The 15,576-nt window shown below is 44.3% G+C and overlaps 1 protein-coding gene across 3 annotated transcripts in view; it reads left to right on the forward strand.

Moving 5' to 3' along the window:
• The window catches only part of PRRX1 (paired related homeobox 1), a 91,563-nt gene that overhangs the window by 42,422 nt on the left and 33,565 nt on the right, over positions 1-15,576 (forward strand). For all 3 annotated transcript variants that reach the window (XM_056523682.1, XM_056523681.1, XM_056523683.1), the window contains exons 2-3: positions 9,945-10,120; positions 12,124-12,305. In XM_056523682.1, the coding sequence (XP_056379657.1) occupies positions 9,945-10,120; positions 12,124-12,305 (358 nt within the window). The remainder of the gene's footprint in view (positions 1-9,944; positions 10,121-12,123; positions 12,306-15,576) is intronic.

Here is a 15,576-nt window from a genome sequence, read left to right on the forward strand (position 1 = left end):
TGCACCTACTATACCTTGAAGAATCAGCATGTTAGCATAGTCCATCACTACCATTGCCTTGTGGAACGTTCGGTATTTTAAGTTGATTGACTATAAAAAGTGTTTATTTTATATGGTTTTGGAAGTAGGAGTAACACAAGCGATACCTTTCTTTCTCTCTTTCTAACTTTTACCTTTCCTATTATATGTATTTTAGTCTAGTGTTACCTCCTAATTACATCTGTTCTATTATTCAGCCGCTGCATGTGGTTTTCCCCATAATCCTAATTGTTTATAGTTTTTTTTTTTTATAGAAACCCCTATGCCGCATATTGTCATAGTGATGACATTTGGTTATTTATTGTTGGACACTTACATTTTAGAATAGGGATCATTTTTCGATGTGTCTTAATGGTTTTCTAACATTCACACGTCACATTTTCTTACCAGCTGATTTTTGGAGGCTTTACATTACATTAAAGGGGTATTCCAGGAAAAAACTTTTTTTCATATATCAACTGGCTCCAGAAAGTAAAACAGATTTGTAAATTACTTCTATTAAAAAATCTTAATCCTTTCAGTACTTATGAGCTTCTGAAGTTAAGGTTGTTCTTTTCTGTCTAAGTACTCTCTGATGACACGTGTCTCGGGAAACGCCCAGTTTAGAAGAGGTTTGTTATGGGGATTTGCTTCTAAACTGGGCGTTTCCCGAGACAGGTGTCATCAGAGAGAACTTAGACAGAAAAGAACAACCTTAACTTCAGAAGCTCATAAATACTGAAAGGATTAAGATTTTTTAATAGAAGTAATTTACAAATCTGTTTAACTTTCTGGAGCCAGTTGATATATATAAAAAAGTTTTTTTCCTGGATAACCCCTTTAAGCTATTCCCTTTTAGGAGTCTATTACTATTGGCCATCATGCATTGTATATTTTAGAGGGTTTTTGGCTTCTTGAAATCTCCTTCCTATGCTCTGCTTGTATTGGATAGGTTGATGATGTATCGTTTTATCGGATAGGTCGATTACGTATCGGTTTTATCGGATAGGTCGATTACGTATCGGTTTTACCGGATAGGTCGATTATGTATCGGTTTTACCGGATAGGTCGATTACGGATCGGTTTTATTGGATAGGTCGATTATGTATTGGTTTTACCGGATAGGTCGATTATGTATCGGTTTTACCGGAGAGGTCGATTATGTATCGGTTTTACCGGATAGGTCTATTATGTATCGGTTTTACCGGATAGGTCGATTATGTATCGGTTTTACCGGATAGGTCGATTATGTATCGGTTTTACCGGATAGGTCGATTACGTATCGGTTTTACCGGATAGGTCGATTATGTATCGGTCATTTTCTGTTTTTAAATTCCTAACACAAATTTCAGACTTCTTTTGAAAGTTTCAATAGATTTTTTAACACCACGACTGCTGTAAAGTGAAGAATAATGAATTATGATGAGGGCAGATATGATAGAGATGGACTATGCTGAACATAGGAACAAGATTTTAACCCAATTCTCTGATTCTTCCTGTTATAGGAGGATGCAGTATTCAGAAAGAACTTAATAATTTGACCTGTGTTGTGCAAATGGCTGGATTATCGAGGAGGAACAAGATTTCCTATGGATAAAATGTATGGTAAGGCCAGTATATTTTTACTAAGTTTCACAAAAATCCGCACTGACTTGGAAAATCCATTTTTTTTGGTGGGACTGCCACAAATATGATACACTATACTGTATCGAAAAAAAGAGATCATCAAAATTTAATTTTTCATTTAATTCCAATTTTATTCCAGTGTAGAGACGGCCATTACAGGGCAATTGTTTTATTTCTAGATATCGACCCTGATTTACTAAGAGCGTTGAGTTTTTATTAGTGTGGAACGTTGTTTCCGTCTTGCAGGATTCTACCCAGGGCTCAAGTCCTGCAGGAACTCATGGGAACGGAGTTCCTGCACTTTTTCCACAACAGGAACGCATTTCCCATTAGCAGGAGTCCTGCAGGACCAGCCCTTAAAGGGGTACTCTGCCCCTAGACATCTTATCCTGGGGGTCCCACCGCTGGGGACCCCAGCGATCTTGGCTGTGGCACCCCAGACATTTGATGCACGGAGTGAACTTTGCTCCGTGCCGAATGACTGGCGAAGGGGGGCAGAAGCTTGTGACGTCAAGGCTATGCCCTTTCAATGCAAGTCTATGGGAGTGGGCATGACGGCCGGCGTGCCCCCTCCTAAAGCCTTGCATTGAGGGCTGTGGCTGTGACATCACGAGCCTCCGGCTCTGCACCCAACGCTCTAAACGAATGCCGGGGAGAACACAGGGGTCCCCAGAACACAGGCGGGACCACCGCAATCAGACATCAGACATCTTATCGGACCACCGCAATCAGACATCTTATCCCCTATCCTTTTGATAGGGGATAAGATGTCTAGGGGCAGGGTACCCCTTTAAGTGGAAATCTTGGGTGAGTTCCCACACTTTTTTTTCTCCCAGGACTTGACCCCTGATTCTACCCTATTCAGTATTGGGAAATTTCTGTCCAGCGTTTTCTTGGTAGAAATTTCCAGACAATTATTTAGAGAATTTTCTGTGAATTCAATAGCAAATAGGTCGGGTTTTGAGAACACACCCCTTTTCCCCCTTTTGGGCTTTCCCCCTTTTGGGCTTGTTTTGTAGACCTATTTTGGCACAATGCACCCAAAAAATTGGCACAGACAACACAACAAAAGCCGGTCGGGTTTACAATAGTAAATGAAGGCCATTGTATATAACTTGTTGTACTTGTTTAGAGCAGTGGCGTTGCGACCCGGGTGCGGGGGGTGCGGCCCGCACCGGGTGACACCAACCTAATGGGGTGACACCAAGACTCCGCAGCACCCACACCCCCTCCCCAGCTACACTTACACCCCCCTATGTGCCCGACCGGCCTCCCATCCGTCAGCACCCCCCCCCCCCCTGTGCTGTGTGTGCGGTGCGCCCGTCCGTTAGCAACCCCCCCCCTTTCAGTGCGCCCGTCCGTCATCACGCCCCCCCCTCACCTTCACCAGTACTGTGCCCGGCCTCCGCTCCCACGTCTGCGCCGGCCTGACGTCACACCGCATGGCCGCGCAGAGGGACGTCAGTTACGTCACTCGCATTGCGTCCGGTGAGAAGGATCGCGCTGCGCTGGATCGGTGAGTGTGTGTGTGTCTGTCTCTATCTATGTTTGTGTGTGTGACTCTGTGTGTGTGTGTGTGTTTGTGTGGCTGTGTGTGTGTTTGTGTAACTCTCTGAGTGTGTGTGTGACTCTGTGTATTTGTGTGACTCTGTGTGTGACTGTGTTTGTGTGACTCTGTGTGTGTGTGTGTGTGTGTGTGACTGTGTTTGTGTGACTCTGTGTGTGTGTGTGACTCTGTGTGTGACTCTGTGTGTGACTGTGTGACTCTGTGTGTCTGTCTGTGAGTGTGTGTCTCTCTGACTGTGTGTGTTTGTGTGTGTGTCTCTCTGTGTTGTATGTGTTTTTTTTTGTTTGTGTGTGTGTGCATGTGTGTGTGTGTGTGTGTGTGGGGAGACTTTGACGCATTGTGGGGAACCTGCAAGGGAACCTGCGGCCTAATGTGGGGAGTCTATGCTACCTAATGTGGGGAGTCTATGCTACCTAATGTGCGGAGTATATGCTACCTAATGTGGGGAGTCTATGCTAGCTAATGTGGGGAATCTGTGCTACCGAATGTGGGGAAACTGCTACCTAATGTGGGGATTCTGTGCTACCTAATATGGGGAAATTGCTACCTAATGTGGGGTAACTGGTACCTACCTAATGTGGGGAAACTGGTACCAAATGTGGGGAATCTATGCTGCCTAATGTGGGGAAAAGATGCTACCTAATGTGGGGAAACTGCTACCTACCTAATGTGGGGGAACTGCTGCCTACCTAATGCTCCCCCCCCTGGCAGTAGCACCCTCATCATCCGCCAGCAACTACCCCCCCCCCTATCAGCACCTCCATCAGCAGATCCTGATGGTGGATGATGGCGGTGCTCCTGCCAGGAGGATGATCCTGCCGATGGATGATGGGGGTGATCCTGCCAGGGGGGATGGCCAGTAGCACCCTCATCATCCTTCAGCAACACCCCCCCACTAGTAGCACCCCGATCATCCAGCAGTTTGTGGTAGTATTATATTCAGAGGGCGCAGTTTGTGGTAGTATTATATTCAGAGGGCGCAGTTTGTGGTAGTATTATATTCAGAGGGCGCAGTTTGTGGTAGTATTATATTCAGAGGGCGCAGTTTGTGGTAGTATTATATTCAGAGGGCGCAGTTTGTGGTAGTATTATATTCAGAGGGCGCAGTTTGTGGTAGTATTATATTCAGAGGGCGCAGTTTGTGGTAGTATTATTAGAGATGAGCGAACTTACAGTAAATTCGATTCATCACGAACTTGTCGGCTCAGCAGTTGATGACTTATCCTGCGTAAATTAGTTCAGCCTTCAGGTGCTCCGGTGGGCTGGAAAAGGTGGATACATTTCTAGGAAAGAGTCTCCTAGGACAATATCCACTTTTTCCAGCCCACGGGAGCACCTGAAAGCTGAACTAATTTATGCAGGAAAAGCCATCAACTGCCGAGCCGAGAAGTTTGTGACGAGTTGAATTTACTGTAGTTTGCTCATCTCTAAGTATTATATTCAGAGGTGCGCAGTGGGTGGTAGTAATATATTCAGAGTGTACAGTATGTGTTGGTATTATATTCAGAATGTACAGTGTTTGGTAGTATATTCAGTGGGTATGGTGTATGGAAGGTTTATAATCAAAGAGTGCAGTGTATAGTAGTATTATATTTAGAGGATACAGTGTCTGGCAGGTTTATAATAATAATTGTTTTCATATAGAGGATGAGAATGCGCTGACATAGTGAGGAGACGTCTGGGCGTCACATTCTACAGACAGAAGTTTTAGCTGGACCAGGCGGTATGTACCATCTGAATTAGATAAGGGAAGACTATAGAGAAGACGTCACTGATATCATTGTGTATTCTCCTCTCTATGTCCTATCAGAGCTGTAGTCGCTTGTCAGTTCTACAGTTATGGTCAGTGAAACTACAACTCCCAGCATAACCTCACCACTGCATAAAGGGGTACTCTACTGGAAAACATTTTTTTTAATCAACTGGTGCTACAAAGTTAAACAGATTTGTAAATTACTTCTATTTAAAAATCTTAATCCTTCCAGTACTTATTAGCTGCTGTATAAGCGATTCACAGGAAGTTATTTTCTTTTTTAATTTCTTTTCTGTCTGACCACAGTTGACCACAGTGCTCTCTGCTGACACCTCTGTCCATGTCAAGAACTGTCCATAGTAGGAGCAAATCCCCATAGCAAACCTATCCTGCTCTGGACAGTTCCTGACATGGACAGAGGTGTCAGCAAATAGCACTGTGGTCAGATTGGAAAGAACTACGCAACTTCCTGTGGAGCATACACCAGCTTATAAGTACTGTAAGTATTAAGATTTTAAATAGAAGTAATTTAAAAATCTGTTTAACTTTCTGGCACCAGTTGATATAAAAGTAAATGTTTTCCAGTGGAGTACCCCTTTAAGTAATTCTGGGAGCTGTATATTTAAATGGTGAAAACTTCTTTAACACTTTCCCATTCTGTGGCAACTGGTATATCTGATTATTATACTGGAATTTCTCACAATGCGCTACAACAGTGGTGTCTGTCACAACAGGCTAAAAACTTACTGGGGGAAGGGGGTAGGTATGGGGTGACGCCATTTTCTACCGCACCGGGTGACACCAACCCTAGCAACGCCACTGGTTTAGAGTGAAATGTCTTTGAGGTGACCAGCCAAAATTGCATTGAAAAGCCGTCTTCTAGGAGGCTGCTGAGTAGATTTATTGTGCATCTGGAAATCCGTCAACAGGAAATCTGGTCTGAATAATGAAAGTGATATTTACTGTAATTAAAACGATATGTCCAATGTTATTATGGCTATTTCAGGAGTATAGAGAATAGAAGTGTACAGTGATCCCTCAACTTACAATCGCCTCAACATACATTAGTTTCAACATACAATGGTCTTTTCTGGACCATTGTAACCTGAAACCAGACTCAACATACAATGCTACGGACAGTCCAGATCTGTGAAACGTGTCACAACTGGAGGAACTGACCATTCAGAATGGGCATTTTACTGGCAAATCACCTCTATTACTGAAGTGCATGCACTGACTGGTGTCTGGTAGCGCCCCCTACAGTTCAGGGAGGAACTACAAGTCCTGTACTACTCCTTACCTGTGCCAAGGTTAGTTGCTCCTTTGGACACCAAGTAAGGGCAGCTCCATTTGGGACACTGTGTACTGTATAGGACCCTGAAGAAGCTCCTGTCCTCTACATAAACCATTGTTTCCCAACCAGGGTGCCTCCAGCTGTTGCAAAACTACAACTCCCAGCATGCTCGGACAGCCAACGGCTGTCCGGGCTTGCTGGGAGTTGTAGTTTTGCAACAGCTGGAGGCACCCTGGTTGGAAAACACTGACATTGACAGTGATTTACAGCTCCCAGCAGATCTTTCTTACTTTTATATGTAAGGATTTGCTTTATCTATATTAGTTATCTACTTATTTTTCTTTAATCCTCACTTTTTCCTATTTTTGGATGACATTTTGGTGGCTTCAGAACCAATTACCAGGTTTCCATAGAGTTATGGTCTCAACTAGAGATGAGCGAACTTACAGTAAATTCGATTCGTCACGAACTTCTCGGCTCGGCAGTTGATGACTTATCCTGTGTAAATTAGTTCAGCTTTCAGGTTCTCCGGTGGGCTGGAAAAGGTGGATACATTCCTAGGAAAGAGTCTCCTACGACTGTATCCACCTTTTCCAGCCCACGGGAGCACCTGAAAGCTGAACTAATTTACGCAGGAAAAGTCATCAACTGCCGAGAAGTTTGTGACGAATCGAATTTACTGTAAATTCGCTCATCTCTAGTCTCAACATACAATGGTTTCAACATACGATGGGCTGGAACCAATTAATATTGTAACTTGAGGGATCGCTGTATTTGTGTATTTCACATAGAAGAGATAGTAAACAGAACACTTTTTCAAGTTTTATGTCTCTGTCTGCTACTTATACATTTAAAAGCTGGATGCTGGGACACTATGATTTACCTTGATACACTCAGGTGTTTCAGAGAAATAGTCATTGGGGCAGTTTCTGGCAGCTGCTCCCCGCTTCGCCAGCTCTGAATGATTTGTCCTTCCCTATGTACAGTTGGGGTATGTTCCCACGGTGTGAACTCCTAACATTAGTGTGAATGGGTCTTCCGGGGACCCGTTCAAACTGCGGAATTTCAGCGGCAGACAATTCCGCCGCTGAAATTGATCCGCGCAAAGAAAGAACATGTAAGTTCTTTGCGCATATCCGCCAATGGTGACGGCGCCGTGCCGTGCGTTCCTACCGCTGAAGTATTTCGGTGGCGGCTGTAAGATGGAATCTCCGCTTGCGGAATTCTGCGAGCGGAGATTCTGTCCCTTACGTCATCTGAACATCCTCTTAGGGTGCGTTCACACGTACGCAGATTTGATGCGCAGGATTTTCTGCTGCAGATTACAATGTAAACTATATGACTGAGCGCAGCTTCTCATCTGCAGTTACAAATCCTGCGCATCAAATCTGCGCAGGATCCTGTATGTGTGAACGGACCCTTAGGGAGAACTACGGGGATCACCTATGGGGAGCAGCTACAGTGATCATCCCCCCCCCCATGGTGTAGAATTACTTTGAAACACCCAAATGTTCCAGAGTAAATCATAGTGTGTCGAAATCCCGCTGCCTGCCCCCGATTCATGCCGCCTGCGGTTTGGGCAGCATAGAACAGGTGACTGGTTCCCTTTAAAAATCTGCAACCAAATATGGAGAATGTTGCCCATCTCTGGGGCGCCTCTGAACAGGTATTTGGCCTTTAATCTCAATTGAAGATTTCATACGAGAGACCTGCCAACTACCATTACATATTTAAGTTCTTTCTTTATATTTACTATTCCTTTTGATCCACTCTTGGTTCTGGCTGGTTCTGAAAAAAACATCACACAAAAACGGAACCTTTTTTTAAAATTTCGGTGTGTGACACCAACCAGGCTAAAATGAAAAAAATAAATAAATAAATAAAAAAGTGCCAGTAAAATAGGTATGAAAGTGTCAGTTTTAAACTAATAATGTATTCTTTTAAGGTCTAAGGAAACGCTCCAATCAGTGTAGACATTGTATAAAAAAACGGCAGTGATTCCAATGTTCTTTAGCTTGCAGAGATTGCAGGTATTTACCAAGGTAAAGGAGAGGTGAAGGGAGCAATAGTGGTGTCAGTATTGGTCAGTAACTAAGTCAGGTTAGGACACTTGGCTTGAACGCGCCTATAATACATTTGTATGGAAAGGACCAAAACTTGCGAAGCTCCACAAAACCAATGTACTACTGCCCCTGGTAATCATATCCGTTGGCATCCCACCGAATACTGGATGCTGATATATACTGGTAACGGGAGCAGTGGACCCCAATCACTTCTGTGGCTGAAAGGAGTCACCAACCCCTATTGACTCGGTTTAGGACGTATCTGCTATATTAAAGGGGTATTCTAGGAAAAAAACTTTTTTTTTTTTATATATATATATCAACTGGCTCCAGAAAGTTAAACAGATTTGTAAATTACTTCTATTAAAAAAAATCTTAATCCTTTCAGTACTTATGAGCTTCTGAAGTTAAGGTTGTTCTTTTCTGTCTAAATCCTCTCTGATGACACCTGTCTTGGGAAACGCCCAGTTTAGAAGAGGTTTGCTATGGGGATTTGCTTCTAAGCTGGGCGTTTCCCGAGACAGGTGTCCTCAGAGAGGATTTAGACAAGAACAACCTTAACTTCAGAAGCTCATAAATACTGAAAGGATTTAGATTTTTTAATAGAAGTAATTTACAAATCTGTTTAACTTTCTGGAGCCAGTTGATATATAAAAAATACCAAAGTAAGAAGAAAATGGACCCAGCACTACCAGAAATAAAGGCTACTGGCACTCTTTACATCCGAGGGGGCTGCGGGGCTAGCTAGAGGGTTGCCATAAACAGATAGGATAAAAGTTCAAATGAAGACAAAGAGAGAGGATCGCACTCACCAGGAATTCAACTCTTTATTCCGTCACCAGTACGTAAGGCATTTACACAAGTGGAGGCGGGGGGGGGGGGGGGGGGGGGGGGGGGGGGGGGGGGGGCTAGGAGCTCCGGAACAAGTTGTTTCACGCCTGGTTGGCGCTTCCTCAAGCCGCTGAATTCATTCAACGGCTTGAGGAAGCGCCAAACAGGCGTGAAACAACTTGTTCCGGAGCTCCTGCCCCCCCCCCCCCCCCCCCCCCCGCCTCCACTTGTGTATATGCCTTATGTACTGGTGACGGAATAAAGAGTTGAATCCCTCGTGAGTGCGATCCTCTCTCTTTGTCTTCATATAAAAAATACACCTTTAAGCAGGAATACCCCTTTAAGCAAGAATACCCCTTTAAGCAGACTCATAATGGGGGTTGTTGTGTTTTTAAAATAGCGCATATGTCCCAAAAGGAGTCACTAGGTGACTTCATTCAGCCATGGAAGTGAATGGGGTCCAGTGCTCCTGTTCCCAGTATAGGTTGGTATCCCCCTTTTGGCGGGATGTTGATGGATACGGTTAACGGGCGCAGTGTGATCATACCCTTAGGGTGTTATTGGTCTCATCGCTCTTGACATTATATGGGATAAAAGACAACCTGTTAAAATGGTGATATTAGTAAGCAAAGTACTTGGAACAGTAACAAATAATAAACCAATGCACTTTCCCTCCTGTTCCCATCACAGGACTTCTTTGGAAGCCCTCATTGCGCACCTTATATACATTACATTTAAAAATATATCGTAAGCTTGTTCCTTTCTTATGCTTGAATTTTCTTCCCCAAACAGACGAACAGTTAAGTGCAGAACAGAAGAAAAAGAGAAAACAAAGGAGAAACAGGACAACATTTAACAGCAGTCAGCTACAAGCTCTGGAGCGGGTGTTTGAGAGAACACATTACCCCGACGCATTCGTACGAGAAGACCTTGCACGGAGGGTTAACCTCACTGAAGCCCGAGTTCAGGTAACCCCGATCATTTTCAATGGATGGCCACCCACCCAAAAATCATCGGCCGGCGATTGTTTTTCTTTGCACTTTTTGGCATAATTTACAGAAAAATGCATACAGTGGTCCCTCAAGTTACAATATTAATTGGTTCCAGGACGACCATTGTATGTTGAAATCATTGTATGATGAGTCCATAACTCTATGGATACCTGGTACAGTGACCCCTCGACCTACGATGGCCCCGACATGTGATCATTTCAACATGCGATGGTCTCTCAGAGGCCATAGCATGTTGAAGGGAGCATCAACATACGATGCTTTTGTATGTCGGGGCCATCGCATAAACGGCTATCCGGCAGCGCAGACTGCTTCAGCTGCCACCGGATAGCCGTTTACGGTGCCCCGTGTGGTCCGCTGACGATCACTTACCTGTCCTCGGGGCTCCGGAGCGTCCTCTTTGGGATCTCCTGCATCGTCGGCGCTCTCCATTGACGTCATCACGTCGCTGCGCACGCCGTCCTGTCATCCAATAGGAGCGGCATGCGTAACAACGTGATGGTGGCGACGAAGAGCGAGGATGCCGGGGAAGCAGAGGCCTTGCCGGAGCGTCGGGGACACCTCGGGGACGCGGCAACAGCGATGGAGGGCAACATCCAGGGCAGCGGTGACAGGTCCGGAGCGGAGGGGACAGGTGAGTACCACTTCCTCTAACAGTGGTCTACAACCTGCGGACCTCCAGATGTTGCAAAACTACAACACCCAGCATGCCCGGACAGCCGTTGGCTGTCCGGGCATGCTGGGTGTTGTAGTTTTTAAACATCTGGAGGTCCGCAGGTTGTAGACCATTGTCCTATACTTTACATTGCACGGATCCCTCAACAAACGATGGTCCGTTTGGAACGGATTACCATCGTATGTTGAGGGACCACTGTAATTGGTTCTGAAGCCCCCAAAATGTCATAAAAAAATAGGAAAAACTGAGAATTAAAGAAAAATAAGTAGATAACTAATATAGATGAAGCAAATCCTTACGTATAAAAGTAAGAAAGATCTGCTGGGAGCTGTAAATCACGGTCTATGTCAGTGTTTCCCAAGCAGGGAGCCCCCAGCTGTTGCTAAACTACAACTCCCAACATGCCCGGACAGCCAAAGGCTGTCCGGGCATGCTGGAAGTTGTAGTTTTGCAACAGCTGGGGGTACCCTGCTTGGGAAAACAGTGGTCTATGTAGAGGACAGGAGCTTCTTCAGGGTCCTGTTGAGTACACAAAGTGTCCCAAAAAAAGTAACATGGAGTTGCCCTCACCTGGTGTCCAAAGGAGCAGCTAACCCTGGTACAGGTAAAGAGTACAGAACATGTAATACCTCCCTGTACTGTAGGGGGCGCTACCAGACACCAGTCAGTGCATACACTTCAGTAATAAAGGTGTTTTACCTGTGAATGCCCATTCTGATTGGTCGGTTCTTCCAGCCATTGACACATTTCCCAGATCTGGACTGTCCGTAGCATTGTATGTTGAGTCTGGTTTCAACTTACAATGGTCAAGAATAGACCATTGTATGTTGAAACTATTGTATGTTGAGGCCATTGTAAGTTGAGGAATCACTGTATTTGCAAATTCTCATATAATCTGGTACATATTTCCCTGTGGATTGTTTGTTTATCTATTTCCACAGCAAATCCAACCCAGGAGAACGTATCCTAAATGCAAACTCGACTCCTGTTCAGCTCCAGGCATCTATTTCTATGGCAAAAGTAGGCCTTTACTGGGCCATGTTAGAAGGGTTATAGTTCCCTTCAATACATAAGACTCCAGCGCATTATACCAATAAGTTCATGAATATAAACAATAAATACACCCGACTATTCTCCAAAATGAAATCTTGGTTTATTTGTCTTCTTTCCTGGTCAGGGTTAGTTCAGGGGCAGTTGTTATTCTCACTATATTGTTGGCCCAGGAACAATAATAATGCTTTGTATGCTGAATAGTTTTTTACATTGTTATATGTCTTTTTTTAAGGTTTGGTTCCAGAACAGAAGAGCAAAATTTCGAAGAAATGAAAGAGCAATGCTGGCCAATAAGAACGCATCGCTTCTCAAATCATATTCAGGAGAACTGACAGCAGTAGAACAACCTATAATACCGCGACCAGCCCCTCGGCCAAATGAATATCTATCCTGGGGGCCTGCAGCACCTTATAGGTAAATGTTCACAGTATTCCGCTATGTTAAATATTATTGTTGCAGAGGTTTACTGGGTTCAACAGCATTGAACATATACCGTATATACTCGAGTATAAGCCGAGTTTTTCAGCACGATTTTTCATGCAGAAAACACCCCCCTCGGCTTATACTCGAGTGAACTTGCTGGGAGTTGTAGTTTTGAAACCTCTGGAGGTCCGCAGGTTGAAGACCACTGTATCAGATATTGACAAGCGGTGATGATGATGAAGGGGGAGGCTGATGACATGTGGTGATGATGACAAGGGGATGATGAAGGGGGTGTGGGATGATGACAGGGGGATGATGAAGGGGGGGTGTGTGATGACAAGGGGATGATGAAGGGGGGTGTGGGATGATGACAGGGGGATGATGAAGGGGGGGTGTGTGATGATGACAAGGGGATGATGAAGGGGGGTGTGGGATGATGACAGGGGGATGATGAAGGGGGGGTGTGTGATGATGGCAAGGGGATGATGAAGGGGGGTGTGTGATGATGACAAGGGGATGATGAAGGGGGGGTGTGTGATGATGACAAGGGGATGATGAAGGGGGGTGTGTGATGATGACAAGGGGATGATGAAGGGGGGTGTGGGATGATGACAGGGGGATGATGAAGGGGGTGTGTGGGACGATGACAAGGGGATGATGAAGGGGGGGTGTGGGATGATGACAAGGGGATGATGACAGGCGGTGATGATGAAGGGGGGATGATGACAGGGTGATGATGATGAGGGTGTTAATGACGGAGGTCTGGTTTATGACAGGGGGGATGATGTATTTCCCACCCTAGGCTTATAATCGAGTCAATAACTTTTCCTGGGATTTTGGGGTGAAATTAGGGGCCTCGGCTTAAATTCCGGTCGGCTTATACTCGTGTATATACGGTAGACTGATCAGCTATTGGATTAAACCAGGTGAGGTGAATGGCATCAATTATCTCATGACAATAGAATTCCTGATATATAAGGAAGTGAAGGCATCTGAGAGACTTTGGTAAGGGCCCAATTGTGTTGCCTGGACATCTGGGTCAGAGCATCTCCTAAATGCTGGTCTTGTGTGATGTTCCTGGAATGCAGTGGTTGGTACCTACCAATAGTTGCCCAAGGAAGGACAATAAATGAACAGGTGACAGAGTAACTAGGTGTCATTGAAGACTAGCCTGTTTAGCCGAATCCGACAGAAGACTTAGGGTACGTTCACACTACAAAATTCCAGCGGAATTCCACGGGCGGAATTCTGCAAGCCTAATTCCGTGGTGTGAACTTAACATTAGTGTGAATGGGTCTCCGCGAGACCTGTTGACACTGCTGAACTTGTTCCGCACAAAGAAAGAACATGTTCATTCTTTGCGCAGATTCCGCCATCAGTGGTGACGGCTCAGTGCCCCACGGCCCTAGTGCCGAAGTATTTTCGGCAGCTGCCGCCAGACGGAATCTCCGCTCACTGAATTCAGCGAGCAGAGATTCCGCAGTGTGAACGCACCCTTACAGTAATGCAAAGTTACTGCTGGTTTTGATATTAAAGTGGTATTCCAGGAAAAAACTTTTTTTATATATATCAACTGGTTCCAGAAAGTTAAACAGATTTGTAAATTACTTCTATTAAAAAATCTTAATCCTTTCAGTACTTTTGAGCTTCTGAAGTTAAGGTTGTTCTTTTCTGTATAAGTCCTCTCTGATGACACCTGTCTCGGGAAACACCCAGTTTAGAAGCAAATCCCCATAGCAAACCTCTTCTAAACTGGGCGTTTCCCAAGACAGGTCTCATCAGAGAGGATTTAGACAGAAAAGAACAACCTTAACTTCAGAAGCTCATAAGTACTGAAAGCATTAAGATTTTTTAATAGAAGTAATTTACAAATCTGTTTAACTTTCTGGAGCCAGTTGATATATATAAAAAAGTTTTTTTCCTGGATAACCCCTTTAAGTGTCAGAACACAAAGTTTATTGCAATTTGCTGTGTATGGGGCTGTGTAGCCGTAGACCGGTTAGAATACCAATGCCGATCTTGTCTACTGCAGAAGCCACCTACATATAGGAACATGAGCATCCAAACTGGACCATGGAGCAATGGAAGAAAGTGGCCTGGTGCTAGTACATTAATTACCTGGGGGAAGAGATGGTACCAGGATGCACTATGGGAAAAAGTCAAGCTGATGGAAGTGGCTTGAGGCTCTGGGCAATGTTCTGCTGGAAAACCTTGGGTCCTCTTGACATTCATGTTGATGTTACGTTGACACATTCCACCTACCTAAACACTGATTCAGTCATTGTAGTGGTATTCTCTAATGGCAGTGGACTCTTTTAGCAGGACACACTGCAGAAAATTGTTCAGGAATTGTTTAAGGAACATGACAAAGAGTTCAAGGTGTTGACTTGGCCTCTACGAGTATCTGTGGGATGTGCTGGAAAAATAAGGTCACACCTCATAATGTTAGGGTTTAAAGGATCTGCTGCTAACATCTTGGAGCCAGATACTGTAGGACACCTTCAGAGGTCAATGGAGTCCATGCTTTGATAAATAAAAGCTGTTTTGGCTGCCCAAGGGGGAAGTACATAATATTAAGCAGGTGGTTTAGAGAGATTATCTCACAATTTAAAGTTATGTAGGTGACTATTTTTCTAAATAGTTATAGGTGACTACGTGACTGGTGGACACCCTCTGATCACCAGAAAGGAGGTGATATATTCCCACAATGAAGGAGGTAAACCACACATGTGTGGCCAGGTCTATTCATCCTCTCTGGAGAGGCACTAGTGTTGCTCGTGAATATTCGCAATGCGAATTTTATTCGTGAATATCGCATATTCGCGAATATTCGCGAATATAGCACTATATTTTCGTAATTACGAATATTCGCATTTTTTTTTTCCCATTACACATCACAGTGATCACCCCTCTCTGCTTCCAGCTTGTGTGGTGTAAAGAAGGCTCTAATACTGATATGTTGATTTTGTGTATGCGAATTTTCGTATATGTTAATTTTCGCATTCGCGAATTTTCGCTTATACGAAAATAAAACACGAATATTACGAATATGCGAATATATGGCGAATATTCGTCCATATATTCGCGAATATTCCCGAATTCGAATATGGCCTATGCCGCTCAACACTAAGAGGCACTCACCAGTGTCCAGAGGACTAAATGCTCCAGACCAAAAAACTGACAAACCTACTGCTATTAGAAAATAAAGCTGGTCACTTGCTGATGATCAGTTAATCAATTGTCAAGGGCATTTGACTGGCAG

The sequence above is a fragment of the Hyla sarda genome, chromosome 6, assembly GCF_029499605.1.
Source record: "Hyla sarda isolate aHylSar1 chromosome 6, aHylSar1.hap1, whole genome shotgun sequence".
NCBI classification, from domain to species: domain Eukaryota; kingdom Metazoa; phylum Chordata; class Amphibia; order Anura; family Hylidae; genus Hyla; species Hyla sarda.